This window comes from Mirounga angustirostris, unplaced genomic scaffold, assembly GCF_029215605.1.
Source record: "Mirounga angustirostris isolate CCGP_5_RB_7025 unplaced genomic scaffold, mMirAng1.0.hap1 SCAF_12, whole genome shotgun sequence".
NCBI classification, from domain to species: domain Eukaryota; kingdom Metazoa; phylum Chordata; class Mammalia; order Carnivora; family Phocidae; genus Mirounga; species Mirounga angustirostris.
Window position 1 is genome coordinate 59,359,178 of NW_026991720.1, and position 15,538 is coordinate 59,374,715.

Here is a 15,538-nt window from a genome sequence, read left to right on the forward strand (position 1 = left end):
CAGATTTGACCCAAGGGCCATAGTTTTCTGACCCCTGATTTATCCTGTCACTAATCTTTCATATTACAAACAAAGAGTTTTAGTTTATTTTTAGTCATTGAGGAGAAAGGAATCTAATACCCATTATTTAACTCACTTAAGATAACCCCAGCAAGACGTGTGGACTAACGAAGAGATAGTATGATAGTAGTGAAGTTCAACAAATTGATCTTTACCTTGGCTCTATTATTAACTAATGAGGTCATTTTGTGCTAGCCAGTCATCCTCTCTGGACACAGTAAAAATAAGCTAGGCAAGGGGCGCCTGGGTGGCTCAGATCATTAAGCATCTGCCTTCGGCTCAGGTCATGATCCTAGGGTCCTGGGATGGAGTCCCGCAGCGGGCTCCCTGCTGGGCGGGGAGCCTGCTTCTCCCTCTGCCTCTGCCTCTCTCTCTCTCTGTGACTCTCATGAATGAATGAATAAATAAAACATTAAAAAAATAAATTAAAAAAATAAGCTAGGCAAGAATATCCTTTTCTTTTTCTAATATTATGTCAGTTTGGACATTCCTTTTCTTAGATGAACAAGGTAATTAGTACTGCTCCAATTCCTAGAGTCTGTAATCTTGGATCATTATTAGATTTTTCAAGGAAAATTCCTGAATTCATATTATCATAAAAACAGAAATACACATTTAAGTAGGAGCCTGGCTTAATATAAGACTCCCTTACCTTCTTAGTCTTGGATTGTAGTCTGGCATGTATGACTTTTGAATGGATATGTGTTTTGATTTCTCTATATGTATTCTCAGAATCCTGGACTTTAAACACTATATGTAATTTAAATCTTGCTGTCGATCAAAATGTTTTAGGACGTATTTTTTTTCACCTGACTCAGTAAAGTGAAAGTAACTTTGGTGTGCCTCCTGATTTCTGATGGAATCTATTTCCTGGTGAAATTCCTGAATATAATGGAGAGCTAAAGATGATGCATTCTTAATAGACTAAGCTATATTTGGAAAACTAATGCCTCTCACTCTATTTTTCAAGATTTAATTTGGTTGAGATGTTGTTTTGCTGTTTATACATTGATCAATCTAGAAAGGAATTATTGAAGCTGGATAAATGCAACAAGTCTTGAGATTCCAGATTGGGTCATTCAAGGGAAATGACTATGCGATGTGATGGGCTGGTGCATTTTCATTTGAACCCAAGAATGGTAGGGCCTGAGGCTGACCTAAGAAAGTGGGGTCTGGAGATAAGCGTTGATATCAACTCCACTCAGAATTTTAAAATGTCTCTCTGCATTTTCTTTGTCCAGACCTGATATAGCTCATCTTTTTGTCTAAAAGAGCAGTTTCTTTCATATTGTTATAATTTTTTGGAGACCTTGAGTAGAAAAGTAAGGTAATTTAATGGTCCTTATTATTCAAGGAGTTGGAATTCATTTGCAACATTAGCTCTTAAATGTGTTTTAAGTGAGGTCAGTTAAAACAGGGATGTGGTCATGTATGGAGGTTACGAGCATTTTGGCTATGACATTAGTACAATTTCTCCTTGGTCTTTTGAAAAAAATGATATTATTTATAATTGTTCTAGTTCACTTGAACATGATGTGTGATCTTGGATGCATTTAAGGAAAAACTAAAATTTCAGAAATCACTAGAATAATGAAATAGGTTTCAGAAAGTTCCAAGGGCATTCTTGCCTTTGAAACCTCCTTTTGACTATAGGGTAATAAAAGGGGAGGAAGAACGTGGAGCTCCTTCTCCATGTGAACTTGCTTACATTTCATTAAGTATTTCTCTGTTGTAATCGGTTCACAGAACTGAACTGTTTCAATTTTAAAACGTAGTGTTTTATAAATATCAGGAATAAATTTCTCTTAAGAATGATGTCTGGTAATGAAAAAGTGAGAACAAAATTTTTATGAAACAAAGTATAGTTAAACCTACAAACATCCTTCTCAAGTCTTTTGGCTGAAACATTGAGATGTTACACAGCTCAACCCAATGATGGTAATAATATTTGCTGTTTATATAACACCAGTCTTCTGAGGAGCTAAATTGACTTCACAGATATTGTATAATGAAAGCTCACACCACGGCCCGGTAGAGGAAAGTAGGTGCTTTCATTTTATTAGAGAGGAAAATAAGAAGAAAGGTGAAATGCCTTATGTACATTTTCGTAGTAGGCCAGGAATAGAACCTTCTGGATTTCTTCATTATTTCTTGTTTAGAAAAATGAATTCTTTTCTATGACAATAAATATTTATTTGCAATAGAAGTACTAATAGGAGTATGCTTTAGTGGCTGATAGAATATAGTAAGGGACAGATTCTCCCCGTCCCCCACTAAGTTTACCATCTAAATAAGACAAACAAGACAAGACATGAAAATACAGAGCGCTGGAGTATAATTTGCACTGCTGAGAAATAGTTGGCTCCTGGTTTCAATTTCTTCTCTTGAAGTCACATACATATTTCATCCTTTGCATATTTTGGCAATGTATCCGGTTAAGAGTTATAAAGCTATTTAATTTGTTTTTTGGTAAAGTATTTTATGTCTGGGTAATGGATTCGTACATCAGTTGCAGCCTGTAACATGGCTAAGTGTTCTGATTGACAGAACACCCACGTTCAGACTTGTTTATTTTTTGATAAGGAAAATGCCAGCTAACTTAGTCCATATGTGCTCTTCAACAGGATGAGGCTTATTCACATGTAATGGACACTCATTTAAAAATAAAATGACTAGGATTATGAGAACAGTAATACATATGAAAATTAGGTTTTTTCCCTTTCCTCTTTTTACTTAAGAATCTTAGTTTAAGCTAACTTTATTTATCTATATCCCTATATTATACCTATCCGTCTATCATCTATCTATCTATCTATCTATCTATCTATCTATCTATCTATTTCTATATCTATATATTAAATTAACAACCCCATTACTTAAACTTTTCACTCAGGATGTTTTATTCTTATTTGAAGGAATAGCAATTTTAAGATGTTGACAGTTTGAAAAATACAGTAATGCTAAACGAATATATAAAATGTTCCATTCATATAATAATGATATTAGAAATCTTGTGATTCAAACAAACCAGCACTGGATTCAGAAATTACTATAAAACCTATTTCTTAAGTTGTGGAAGAAAATTGAAACACTAGTGTCTTCTGATGTCCTCTCCATGACACTCTCTACATAATTGCTTTTGTTGAGAGCTTGTTAGTCCTTTGTCAAAAAAAAAAAAAAAGAATCTTTTTTCTCAGACTGTGAAGGGTCTGAGAGTTACCCTACTTGTAAGTTAACAAGTTAGCTTGCTAACATTTCATGAATACTGACAGAGGACATGAGACACCTGGGTCAGAAACAAAGGACTTCTTTATTTACAGCAAAGCAAACAATAGGAGCTGCATGTCTGAGCTAGTTGTCCTGGCCTGTAGAGTCTCACAGGGGTGATGGAGTGTGGCCCAAGGAATCACTATGCACAGCATCAGGGCTTGGAATCCTTGGCTTGGGGAAACTAAATCTTCTGTAATGTGCAGTAAACAAACCTGCATGACCTTTTCCTAGAAGGGAGAGATTATTTTTATTATACTGGACAATAAGTAAACCTGCCCTCTCCCCTGGAGGGAGATACATCTCTATTGCCCAAGGCTGTTTGTTTTTCAAATATCATTGAAAAGATAGCCTGGAAAAAAAAGGACAGTTCTGCTGCTTACAAAATGTGCAGAAATTCAAGACACCCATGGAGAATTATCTCTCAGGAAGCTTTTTCATTAATGTTTCATATTATGATGCAAATTTGACATTTCTGGTTCTAATGTGAGAATTAGTTACTATGGATTTAATCAAGTATTTCAAATTTGGTGGTTTATCACTTGACTAGAAATAGGAAAAAGTGGTTGGGATGCATTATTAATCTGTTAGTATCAAGAGAAATTAAATGATCTGGACATGTGTATGCTGTCCCCACAATACTACAGAAATTGTGTTAGTGTCCCAGCACACAGTAGGTGATCAAAAAGTTTTATTAGGTGAATGTATTCTGAAAAATATGACAGGCTAATGTGAAAAATCATGTCCTATAATGGTTTCTGTAGAATAAGTGATGTCTAAAATGAATCTGAATTTGATACAAGTTGGTGAATGGTGTACAAGGGCTACATGTGAATGCAGAAAATGATAGTGACAAAAGTAATGATATATAATAACTTCATTTAGTATCTTGACCTTCTTGTAGGGAATTCAAGAGACTCATGAGCATCATATTATTTCATTTTACTTCAATCTGAACAATACAGATGTAATTAAATACCTATTAGAAAAATAGCTATTATGATATTATATAGTTTTACTTAGAAAAATATATCATAATTATAGTTGTTATCCTAAATGTGAATTAATTTAAACCTAAGGTTTTATTGCAGCAAATAACTACAGTAATTGTTATAAATACAGTAATATAGTTTTAATATTTTAGCACCTATCTATGAGATTAAAATCATTCATATTTTACAAAAGAGGAGCAACCAACACGATAATATAATTAGGTCCTTAAAAAAATTTACCTTTTAAAATTTGCTGTCCGTGACATATAAAAATATGCTGATGTAAATTATAAGCTATAAGTAATCCCCAACTGATGTCTTAAAATATTACCAATAACTTACCTTTAAGTATTGTGCTTTCCCATCCCTCTGCCTCCTTTAAGACCCCACCCTCAAGAAATTTGCACATTCCTACTACTAAGCAAGGGTTAACATTCTTTCCAAGTTTTTATTTGTCAGGTTCTTCCACTGAAGAGTGTTTTCTCTTTCTTTATTCATTTATTTGTTTCTGGAATTGTGCTAAGGATAAAATAGTCAAAGGAGAGACAGACATGTCCTCGTTCTTAGGGAGTGCTCAGTTTGGCAGGTCATTATGATGGTTTGGGACATGCTGTTGGACTGTTGACATTAGACAAGAATGTGTGCGTTGCTATAGTATCCGAGATTTGTTAGCAGGATCTCATTCCACTAGAGCACATGTGTTTTTCTAGACTCTTTGGCGATCTTGGAGAAAGTCAGGGATGAAATAACAGATTGTCTTCAAATGCCTCCGTCCAGCTCTGAGTTTTATTGGCACTTGCATATTCCTCTGTTTATTTCATTAAGTGAAATCTGTTTCTCTTACGTCCTGTGCAGAACGTGAAGGATGATGGACAGCATGTGTGGCGACTCAAGCACTTTAACAAACCTGCCTACTGCAATCTTTGCCTGAACATGCTGATCGGTGTGGGGAAACAGGGCCTCTGCTGTTCCTGTGAGTATACTTGCTTTGCCTGAATGTCATCGCCTCCAATGAAGAAAGGTTGATTTCATGGAAGAGTCCTATTTGTAGATGGAGACCTAAGAAATCATTCTGACCCTCCCTGTACCTAGGATTTATGTTTCCCTGCAGTATGTTCCTAAATGTTTAGGTCACTCTAGCTTTAACTTTCTTCAGTTTTAGGAAACTCTCCCTTTGGAAAAGAGTTAAGGGCATTTGCCAATTCATCAGCCATTTTCTTTCCATTGTAGTTTGACTTACGTATGATTCCCATTTTTTTTCTGGCATAATTATGAAAATACCCACTGGTTTCTCATATTTGTATCTTACTTATATTTGTCCTTTAATTTTCAAGTTAGCCACTTTATTCACATTGTCTTCCTATAATGAGCCAATTCTTTTAGGTCTTTTAAGAAACAATTGGATTAATTGATTATTAATTTGCATTCAAATTAAGAATACAAACCAATCTTACACCTCAGGCAGATGATTTTTAATGCTATCATGAGGAAAACCTTCCTATATAGTTAATGGATATTGGAACCTGAAGGATTGCCATCTCATGAGTTGTGGCCATTATTTCCACTTCAGTACACTTATCTTTGCAATTTTCATTGTATTCTGTTGAGTGAGTACTGCCCACTAGAATTTTCTGGTGGAATATATAACAATTAATTTATAAAAATCACCTAAGTATTTTTAAATAAACAATATTTATACCCGAGAAATGTTACATTCTCTAATGCCCCTGTTAAAACAAGGGATATTGTATCCTCCTCACTGAAGTATGACATTCTCTTGGTCCAGCAATTTGTCCATCCATTTCCTTTTCTGCTCTCTATGGAGTTACTGAAAATATCAAGTTTATTAAACACAGCCCATTTTTGTGCATTTACATTAAATCTAATTTCTTATTTGGCTTCCATACAGTATATGGTTTTCCAATATTATTTTTAGGCAGCAGCATCTTTGGTAGTATATCTGAGAATTGACTTCCTCTCAGATGTATTCTTTGACATTAAAAACCATGTTTTAGTGATATCAATTAACCACATTTAAGTGATATTAATAAGGTTATATGAAATTGCAATATGTCACTTCAGAGGGCAGTTTCTGGTGGCCACATTTGAAAGGCTAGTTATGGTAGAACATTCTTTATGTACAAAGGAAGTAATTTGTTTTTCAAGTCTTGTTATTTTTAAAATAAAGGATTTTTCATGGTAGATTCTACGGATGGGAGCATATGAAACAAAATGGTAACTCAAATAATGTGAGTGATGTCATATAGAGAGTGAGAATTTTGTTCACAAATTGTAACTGACCAGTGTGGCAAATGCATTCCTCAACATTATCACCAATATGGGAAAGAAGAAAAAGTCTGGCTTCTTTCTCAGTATCACCAAAGGAAATCACAATGTGGATATTTTGGAACAGTTTTACTATATGACTATTATGTAGATTTAGTATTTTTCATTCTAATTCTATGTAGTGGTTTGTTTTTGTTTCATTGAGAGGGATACATGGTCATTTTTTCTTTAGTTTTTGTTCTATTTATTTATACATTTTCAGAAAAGGTTGTTCCTTTTGACAAACAGTACCATGATGGCAAATGAGGGATAAACTTATACTGAAGGCCTGGCATGTGTGATGAAATCTACTCTCTGGAAATGGACTAATCAGCTATTTAAGGTTTAGATAAATCAATAGAGAAAGTAGCATAAACTCGTGGGCTTTTATTTCCATGCCCTCCAGCTGCTCTCATGCCTATACTTTGTAAAATATAGATCTCTTCCTTCTAGCAAATGACACCAAGCCATTTGGCAGTCATCAATTTGTCTTTAATATTTCTGTCATCTGGGAATTATTGTGAAAAATTTGAGTGAGGCCTGATTTAATTAAGCATTTCCTGCTATGCCATGATAGAGGAGTCTTGGTTTTTCACATGCATAATATTTCCTGTACTAATTGGCCTTTTGTATTCCCTGGCAAAAACAGTCAACTTAGACTTTTTCTTGATGTAGCTGATTGGATTGGTTAGGGAGCAGTGGATATGAAATGAGGTTCTGTTAATGTCATTCTTTCCCTATAAAATTACAATCAGGACCAGGATTAGCTCTGACTGTGTGTACATGTTTCTTTTCAGTTTGCAAGTATACGGTCCATGAGCGCTGTGTGGCTAGAGCACCTCCTTCTTGCATCAAGACTTATGTGAAGTCCAAGAAGAACACTGATGTAAGTGTGCAGCTCTGCTTACTTTCTTAGGGTGGTGGTTATGGATGCCTCTTCTTATCAAAGTACTCTTGTTCTACTCTAGGTCATGCATCACTACTGGGTTGAAGGTAACTGCCCAACCAAGTGTGATAAGTGCCACAAAACGGTTAAATGTTACCAGGGCCTGACAGGACTGCATTGTGTTTGGTGTCAGATCACAGTGAGTAACATCGGAGAACAAATCTCTAGCATTCACTCACAATGGAGACTGTGTATCCCATACTTTCCAAGAGTTTTATCCAGGATGATCATGCTGAATTTTAGACTAAGCATAAAACCATATATCTCCCAAAAGGATAAGGGTGGAAGTCAGATTTGTCCTCACAGAATCCACAATTTTAGAGCTAGTGACAACCTTAGAGATTATACCATTATGCAGATTCCACCTATGTTCCACGGAGCTCTAGGAGGTACCAGGAAGGTGATGAGAAGCCATGGCTAGGGGTGGGCGATGCATGCAGGACACAGTCTGAGTAGAATTCAGCTCTCCCTTCATCCCTAAATTTCTATTTCACATGTTGTAAATTTATTTTAATCACAGAATCTATGGGCTTACAAGGGTAGACAGATGAGTAATGTGATCCAAAGACCTAATTATATAGTGAAGACACTGAGACCAAGAAAAACATAGCAAATTGTCGTTGACCACATGGCTAGGTAGACATGCAAGTAGGTCCATATTTTAGTTCTTGATCCTTTTAAGAACTTATTTTGCCCTTCCTCACATCATGTTGTTGCCTTGCTCCTTCACTTATATCATATTTGAGGTATAAGATTTTACCTATGGTATTTACATATAGTGTTTATAGATATAAACTCTAGTCATTATAATGATGTTGACAATTGAGAAAGAAGAGGTAAATTGGTCTTTTTCTGGGAAATTTTAGGACTCTGCCTGGTTTGCATAATTATCAACACCTGGTTCAAATAACTTCTGGAATAAATGCAGTTGTTAGACGGTAATGCTAGAGTTTTGTGTGTAATTTCTGGAAATTAATTAGAATGTCATTTTTATAATAGAGTACAAAAATATTTAGGGGATTGTTTCCCCTCCCCCCCCACACACACATTAATTTTGTTTTGTTTTTCCAGCTAGTGTATGAGCCCTCCTGTTATAGGAGAAATTGTTCTTGCTTTTGTGGGATTAAAACAGTAGGGAGCAGTGTTTCAGTTAAGTACATTTTTCTGTAGTGCCCCTCAACCCCATACCCCACAAACCATTTACAATTTTTCTTAAACACACATATGCATACACACAGGATAATGAGAGAAACAAACTGTGACTTGCATTTCAAAAATACGATTACATACTTTTTTTTTTAATGAACACATTTTCTGCAATCATTTTCAGCTATTACTTGGTTAAATTACATTTACAGTTGAAATTTCCTCAATTATGAAAGAGTTTTATTTTTTTGAAGTGTTTGGTTATTATAATAAAATGTCTGACAATGATTTAAACTACACATATGGATTACTTAAACTTGTTGAGTCCTCAGTTTTAAGAAGACCACAACTATTTAATTTTTTAGAAAATTTGTATACATTATGTAATATTAGGGTTTTTTTTGCTAAGTATCTATGTAGTTTTTGTTTCAATCTTGTAGAAGCCTGTTTCCCTTATTTTCCCAGTATAGTGCATCTTTCCTTTGTTCTGTCTTTACTTTAACATAAGCTGAATTTGGAGAATATTGGAACTTATTTCTCGTTTGTATTTCGAGTTATTTTCCCATTCTTTGTAAATTTCAAATGTGATGTCTTAGGTTTATTATTTTTCTTTTCTTTTTTTATTTCTTAAAAAATTAATGTGTTTTTTTTTTAAGATTTTATTTATTTATTTGACAGAGAGAGAGATAGCAAGAGAGGGAACATAAGCAGGGGGAGTGGGAGAGGGAGAAGCAGGCTTCCCGCATAGCAGGGAGCCCAACTGGGGCTCAATCCCAGGACCCTGGGATCCTGACCTGAGCCAAAGGCAGATGCTTAACGACTGAGCTACCCAGGCACCCTAAAAATTAATGTGTTTTAAATGTGTACTCCTTTTGAATACTCTAAAAATATGCATTACTGCCTCTCCTAATACAAAGGTTTGTGAACTTCTAGAATTTTCTTTATTTGACTGATCTCTTTCTTTCCTTTTTTAATCTCCATGAAATATGTCTTCTGCCCTTTCCATTCTATGGAAATGACTCTCCTTGAAGTTACCATTGCTAGTAGTCTGTTATTGATAGTCAAGGAATATTTAGATTCTTTTCTTGTTTTATATTCCATTTTGTTTTCCTAGTTTTCTTTCTTACATTTTAATGTTCCTCTTATCTGTAATTCCATAAATCTACATTGCTGCCTCTTTCTTACATTGCTACTTACCAGTTGTACATTTATATTTGATCTTAATCTTGGCCCCAGCCTTGTAAGAAATTGGGCCTCCCTGGAGCACCTGGGTGGCTCAGTCAGTTAAGCATCCAACTCTTGCTTTTGGTTCAGGTCATGATCTCAGCATCATAGGATCAAGCCCTTCGTTGGGTTCCTCACTTAGCATGAAGTGTGCTTGTCTCTCTCCTTCTGCTTCTCCTCCCCACACTCTCTCTCAAATAAATAAATAAATAAATAAATAAATAAATAAATAAATAAAATTTTGAACAAAGAAATTGGGCCTCCCTTTTGTAGGAAAGAGGGTGTTGCCTCTGAATAAACTATACTTTTAAAAATCTCCGGGTTCCATGCCCAAATTAATTCAGACAACATGCCCCTAACATCTTATTCTTAAGTAAAGATCAGTGTGTAAATGAAGATGATTCTATTTGCCACTCTAGCAGAGCACAACATAAACCGTAAATGTCTTTAAATCCTTTGGTTCTGCTTAGGAAACAAGGGAGCACTGAGGGGTTTAAGGAAGAGTAAAAAAATATATATGGCTGCCAATTTACTAAGCTCTGCAAAGTCCAGAGCCTTCTGGTGAGCCTCGGCCTTATTTTTCACAAACCCTGATCTCTAGAGGTCCTATGGGTATTTGGTTCTTGAAACAAGACTTGCATAATTTTTTTTAAAGTTCTCATATATCCAGAAGAATATGTAGCCTTCTTAAAAGTAAGTTCATTTTCTATGCACTTTTGGATTTTTAACTGTAAGCCATTTTAAGGACACATTCATTAATTTAATGATTTCGTACCTAGGTTAAACAAAATATATTTACCCCAAAACATTTATATATTTAGTATAACCTATACTTTCTTCTTGAACCATTATGGAAGTTTTTAGTGTAAGGTTGATCTGTTCTCGACCCCAGTGTTTTCCTACTATTACTGACTGCCTTTAAACAGACTGAATCTCCTTTCTTCTGTCCTCATGCTTCCTAGAAAGTACTATTAATATAGCAAATATCTAGCAGAAGTTGTGAAAGAGATGGGCTCTGGCACCAGCAATGCCAAGCTTTAGGAAGACCTATCTGAACGGAGTCTATAGGAAATAGATTGCGAAGAGAAACAAAGAGAAAGAAACTTGGCTTCATTTCACAAGTTTCCCCAAGGCTATTGCTTTCTTTTATGTATTATGTTTGGAAACGGGTTGAGTCTTATAAGTCAGGCTGACCAGATTCTTAACATGTTCGCTGTCCAACAATTAAGAGAGTAGTTGTTTAATCTTGGACCAGGCAGTTTCCTAATTTGTAAAATGGAGTTAACAATACCTATCTTACAGGATTGTTATAAGAATTAAATGAGTTAAAAAAAATCTGTGTAGGTGTGTTTAGGGCAAGACCTCACACATAATAAGTACTCAGTAATTGACAATTATTATTGTAGTGAAAACTGGATAAAATACCATAGGGGCACAAAATCCAACCCCTGGCTCACAGAAGGCACTCCATGAATATTACTCATGCCCTTTCTCTTTCACCTCTGGAAGGATCTAGTTGCCCAGTCTAAGTCAGAATAGAATAGCATCTGCATATTCTAAAATCATCCAGAACCATGTGGTCCTGGATCTCACTAAATCTTAGACTAAGCGGATTTATTTATATTCACAAAAAGCAAGTATTCCAGCTTTCTCTCTTCTATCAGACATGGTATCATCATGCTTGCAGTCATTGGAAATAAAGTTAGAAGTCAATTTCTTTTATTCTTGTCTTTCACCTTTCTCTCATATATTCAACCTATCACTGAGCCTTGACATTTTCTCCTTAAAATATCTCTCTTGGATTTTAATTTTTGTAGCCATCATTCACAGCCCAAGTGCAAACTCTTAGCACCTCTTAACTAGATTAGAGTCAGAGTCTCTTGGCTTATCTCCCTAACAGAAGGTACTTTTCCTATAATGCAGGCTGCAAACCACCTCCAGAATCATCTTCTGAAAATACTAGTTTGTTATCATATGCCACCTTCAGCACCCTATAATAGTTCTGTGATAATAAATGCAGCCCTCACTTCCTCCTACCCGACCTGCTTTTCAGTTCCTCAAATATCAGACCCAAGCCTAAGCACATGACGTATATGTTATTCCTTTCTACACACAGCCCCTGCTGTGGATGTGGAGAGCTATTGGCAGTCCCTTGGGCAGCCACGCTTCCCCCTTACCTGTTACTTTTCTGACTCCATCCCCTTGAGTGTACCCCCTTCAATTCTAACTACACCTGAAAAACCAAATTAAGTTCTGTATCTGCCTTGAAATTTTCCTTGACACTAAGAGTTCTCCTTTTTTGAATACTTTCTGTACTTTTATTCCATACCAGAAGGAAAGACTAAATGCTCTCCAGAGGTTTCATGTCTGCATATTAAGGTTGTGCACGCTTTTAGATTACATTGTGATCGAGCTCCTGGTCAAAAATATACATTTTTTTTTCCTCATCACCTAAAATGCTTGACAGAGTATGGAGCTTAGAGGAGGTCCTTGATAAGTTCACTTTAATGACTGATATATTTGTCTTCTTAATGTTAAATATTGAATTTTAAATGCACGTCTTAAATTCTGTTTTTTAAGAAGATCATCCTGTAATACCTAAATCTGTACCAGGCATACAAGTAGGTTTAGACAAATATTAAAGATAAGAACTCATTTTAAACCCTCTTTTTAGTCAGCACTTGTGGCTTCTTGAAATGAAACTAATTTGTCATCTTGTAGATATGAAGTTAAGCTCTTAGGAAACTGAGCTTTATATCCTGTTGCAAATCTAACCACTTAAAAAAATAAAAACAGAAAACTCCTAAGAAGACTGTGAACTATCTTCTAGCATTTATGCAACCATTTTCTTGTGTTTTATAATTCAGTCAGCCAGGCTAAATATCTTCATTGGTTCTCTTTTCCTTCTCTTGCTTACATTCTCTGTTCCTAAGATCCCACTGTGAATATGAGTTCATTTCTGCTGAGAGTGTATTTCCTTGACATTCTATTTAAAACAAGTTGTAATTTGCTCCTGGTTGTAGTAAAATGTCCCTGGTTAGGTAGGACTCAGCAAGATCGGAGGGTGATACATTTCATTTAAACTTGACTAAAGAAAGCTTACTATGGCTATGAATTTTTTACTTTTGGTATCATGTAGGGCTAGTCCTTTATTAAAATATTAGGTTATGAATAGGAGTGTTTAAAGGTTTCCAGTGCCTTTCCAATAGGAACATTTATGCTTTAGCAAATGTCTGCATTAAAGCAGCATCCTGAATTTGCAAAATGTTAGAAACAAAAGAATGTATAAGCCAACAATGTTCCTTTAAATCAGGTCACTTAGTTTTTCTTTAGAAGAATGACTTCTGTGTCTTATTTTCTTACAAATACATATGGAAATTTATTTTCTATTTTTTCCTCCTTTGACTTGTTAGATTCCAGTGCTTTCTTCTCAATATAGTACTCCAACTCTTTTCACAACTCCATCCTGTAAAAACACACACGTGCACACACACACATTCACACACATACATGCTCTCACATGTTTTCTTTTTCTGCCTAACTTGAGATCGCTTTTCCCAATAAACATAGATCTGGCTGTAAATTAGGTGCCATTGGAAATTGTCATAAACTCTGAAATTATTTCCAAGTGTTTAATTCACTTCAAGGAGAAGCTGGTTCATATTTTATGAATTTCCTAGATATGGGACTGATTTGCTTAATACAAAAGAGAATTTCTGTACATACAAAAATAAAATGGCCTAAGGATTTCTATGCCTTACTCTTAAAAAATGCAAAGACACCCATGAATCAAAATAAAAACACTTAAGGTAACAATTTCTTATCTCTGGGGCTCCTTTGGCCATTTTATAGAAGAGGTAGGATTCATCGATGCTCTAGTTTATTTCTATTCTTGATGAGGATTTTTGTCTTTACAGTTTTGCTGATTTGGGATCTGGGTTATCTTTAAGACAATTTTCAGTCTTCAGCATCTTATTGACACTGAAAAGGACTCAGCTGTGTCTTTTTCTTACATGCTTGTCTGTAAAATGTCATGGTGACAAGTTTAAGCAAATTGTTTTTATTGCTAATTATGTTCACTTTTTTCCTTTTTAAAATTGTATTGAAAAATAGTATACTTGCAGAAGAGTATAAATATCCTAAGGGTAGAGCTGAATGAATTTTGCATAAATGAACACCTCATATAATAAGAATCTGATCAAGAAATAAAACATTACCAGTAACCTAAGATTTTGTGTGGGGGGAAGGAAGGAGCTTTTAAATTCTATCAGATGGCTTGTATTTTTTGATATTTGCCATTTTTAATAGACTTTTTATTCTTATTTTGGAGTAGTTTGGGGTTCACAGCAAAAAATGATCCTCACTTTTTTAAAAAGATTTTATTTATTTACTTAAGAGAGAAGGAGAGAGAGCACGTGAGCGGGGGAGGGAGGAGAGAGAATCTCCAGCAGTCTCTACTCTGAGCAGGGAGCCTGAAGAAGGTTCCGAGTGGGGGGCTCCGAGTGGGGCTCTGCTCCATCCCATGACCCTGAGATTATGACCTGAGCAAAAACCAAGAGTGGGTCCCTCAACTGACTGAACTACCTAGGCTCCCCAAATAATGTTCACTTTTTTTTTTTTAAGATTTTTTTTTTTTTTTTTATTCATGAGAGACAGAGCGAGAGAGAAAGGCAGAGGGAGAAACAGGCTCCCAAGGAGCAGGGAGCCCGATGCGGGACTCGATCCCAGGACCCTGAGATCATGACCTGAGCCGAAGGCAGATGCTTAACCATCTGAGCCACCCAGGCGCCCATAATGTTCACTTTTAATCTTGATAAATAGTAGTGGGAACTCTAAGTTACTTTTTTTGGCTTTCACATTTTGCACTTTGTCTTCAAGTGTGTCTCTGAGCAATATGGTGAATAAACTAGACCAGCTATACAAATTTGTCTTCTAGGTTTTAAAATTAGGAGAATCATCAATAGTTCCCATATGGTGTCCTCCATTTTGACACTTTGGCTTCATGCAATGTCATGGTGTTGATGGCCACTCAAATATATTTAGCAGCTGTCAGATTCCAGGCTTAAAAAAAAGTATAAGGTATCACTGCACATTATTAGTTAATACAGACTTCTGGGGTAGGAGATTTTTCTTGCACCGACTGTCCCTGTTTTACTGATGATCATATGGCTACCAACTTTCTTCTAGACTCTGCTACTTGCCCATGTTCCTGCAGGATTCTGCCTCACAGCTGCCTGCACAAAGCTCAGGGATACAGGCAACGAGACAGGCAAACTAAAAAGGCCCATGCTAGCTTCATTTGGCGCTTATATTCTGAAATCCTCAAACCCAAATATGCAGAGTTACCCCCTATACACATACTCTATTTAACTCATCAAGTGTGATTCTCTTGGAGTCATTAGTTCTTTCCTTTTGGCTGGAAAACAGGTCTTAAAAAAAAGAAGAAAGAAAGAAAGAAGCTGTCATTAAGTTCATTTTATGTTTGCCATCTCTTCTTACATCTGGTAACCCTCAAATAACCACACAGAAAGGGTAGTTATCCTTTACCATAGTTGCAAATTGTTGGAAACACATGGAA

The 15,538-nt window shown here is 35.6% G+C and overlaps 1 protein-coding gene across 3 annotated transcripts in view; it reads left to right on the forward strand.

Moving 5' to 3' along the window:
• Positions 1-15,538, forward strand: part of DGKB (diacylglycerol kinase beta) — a 725,959-nt gene that overhangs the window by 204,112 nt on the left and 506,309 nt on the right. For all 3 annotated transcript variants that reach the window (XM_054505270.2, XM_064575197.1, XM_064575198.1), the window contains 3 exons: positions 5,175-5,292; positions 7,442-7,530; positions 7,613-7,729. In XM_054505270.2, the coding sequence (XP_054361245.1) occupies positions 5,175-5,292; positions 7,442-7,530; positions 7,613-7,729 (324 nt within the window). The remainder of the gene's footprint in view (positions 1-5,174; positions 5,293-7,441; positions 7,531-7,612; positions 7,730-15,538) is intronic.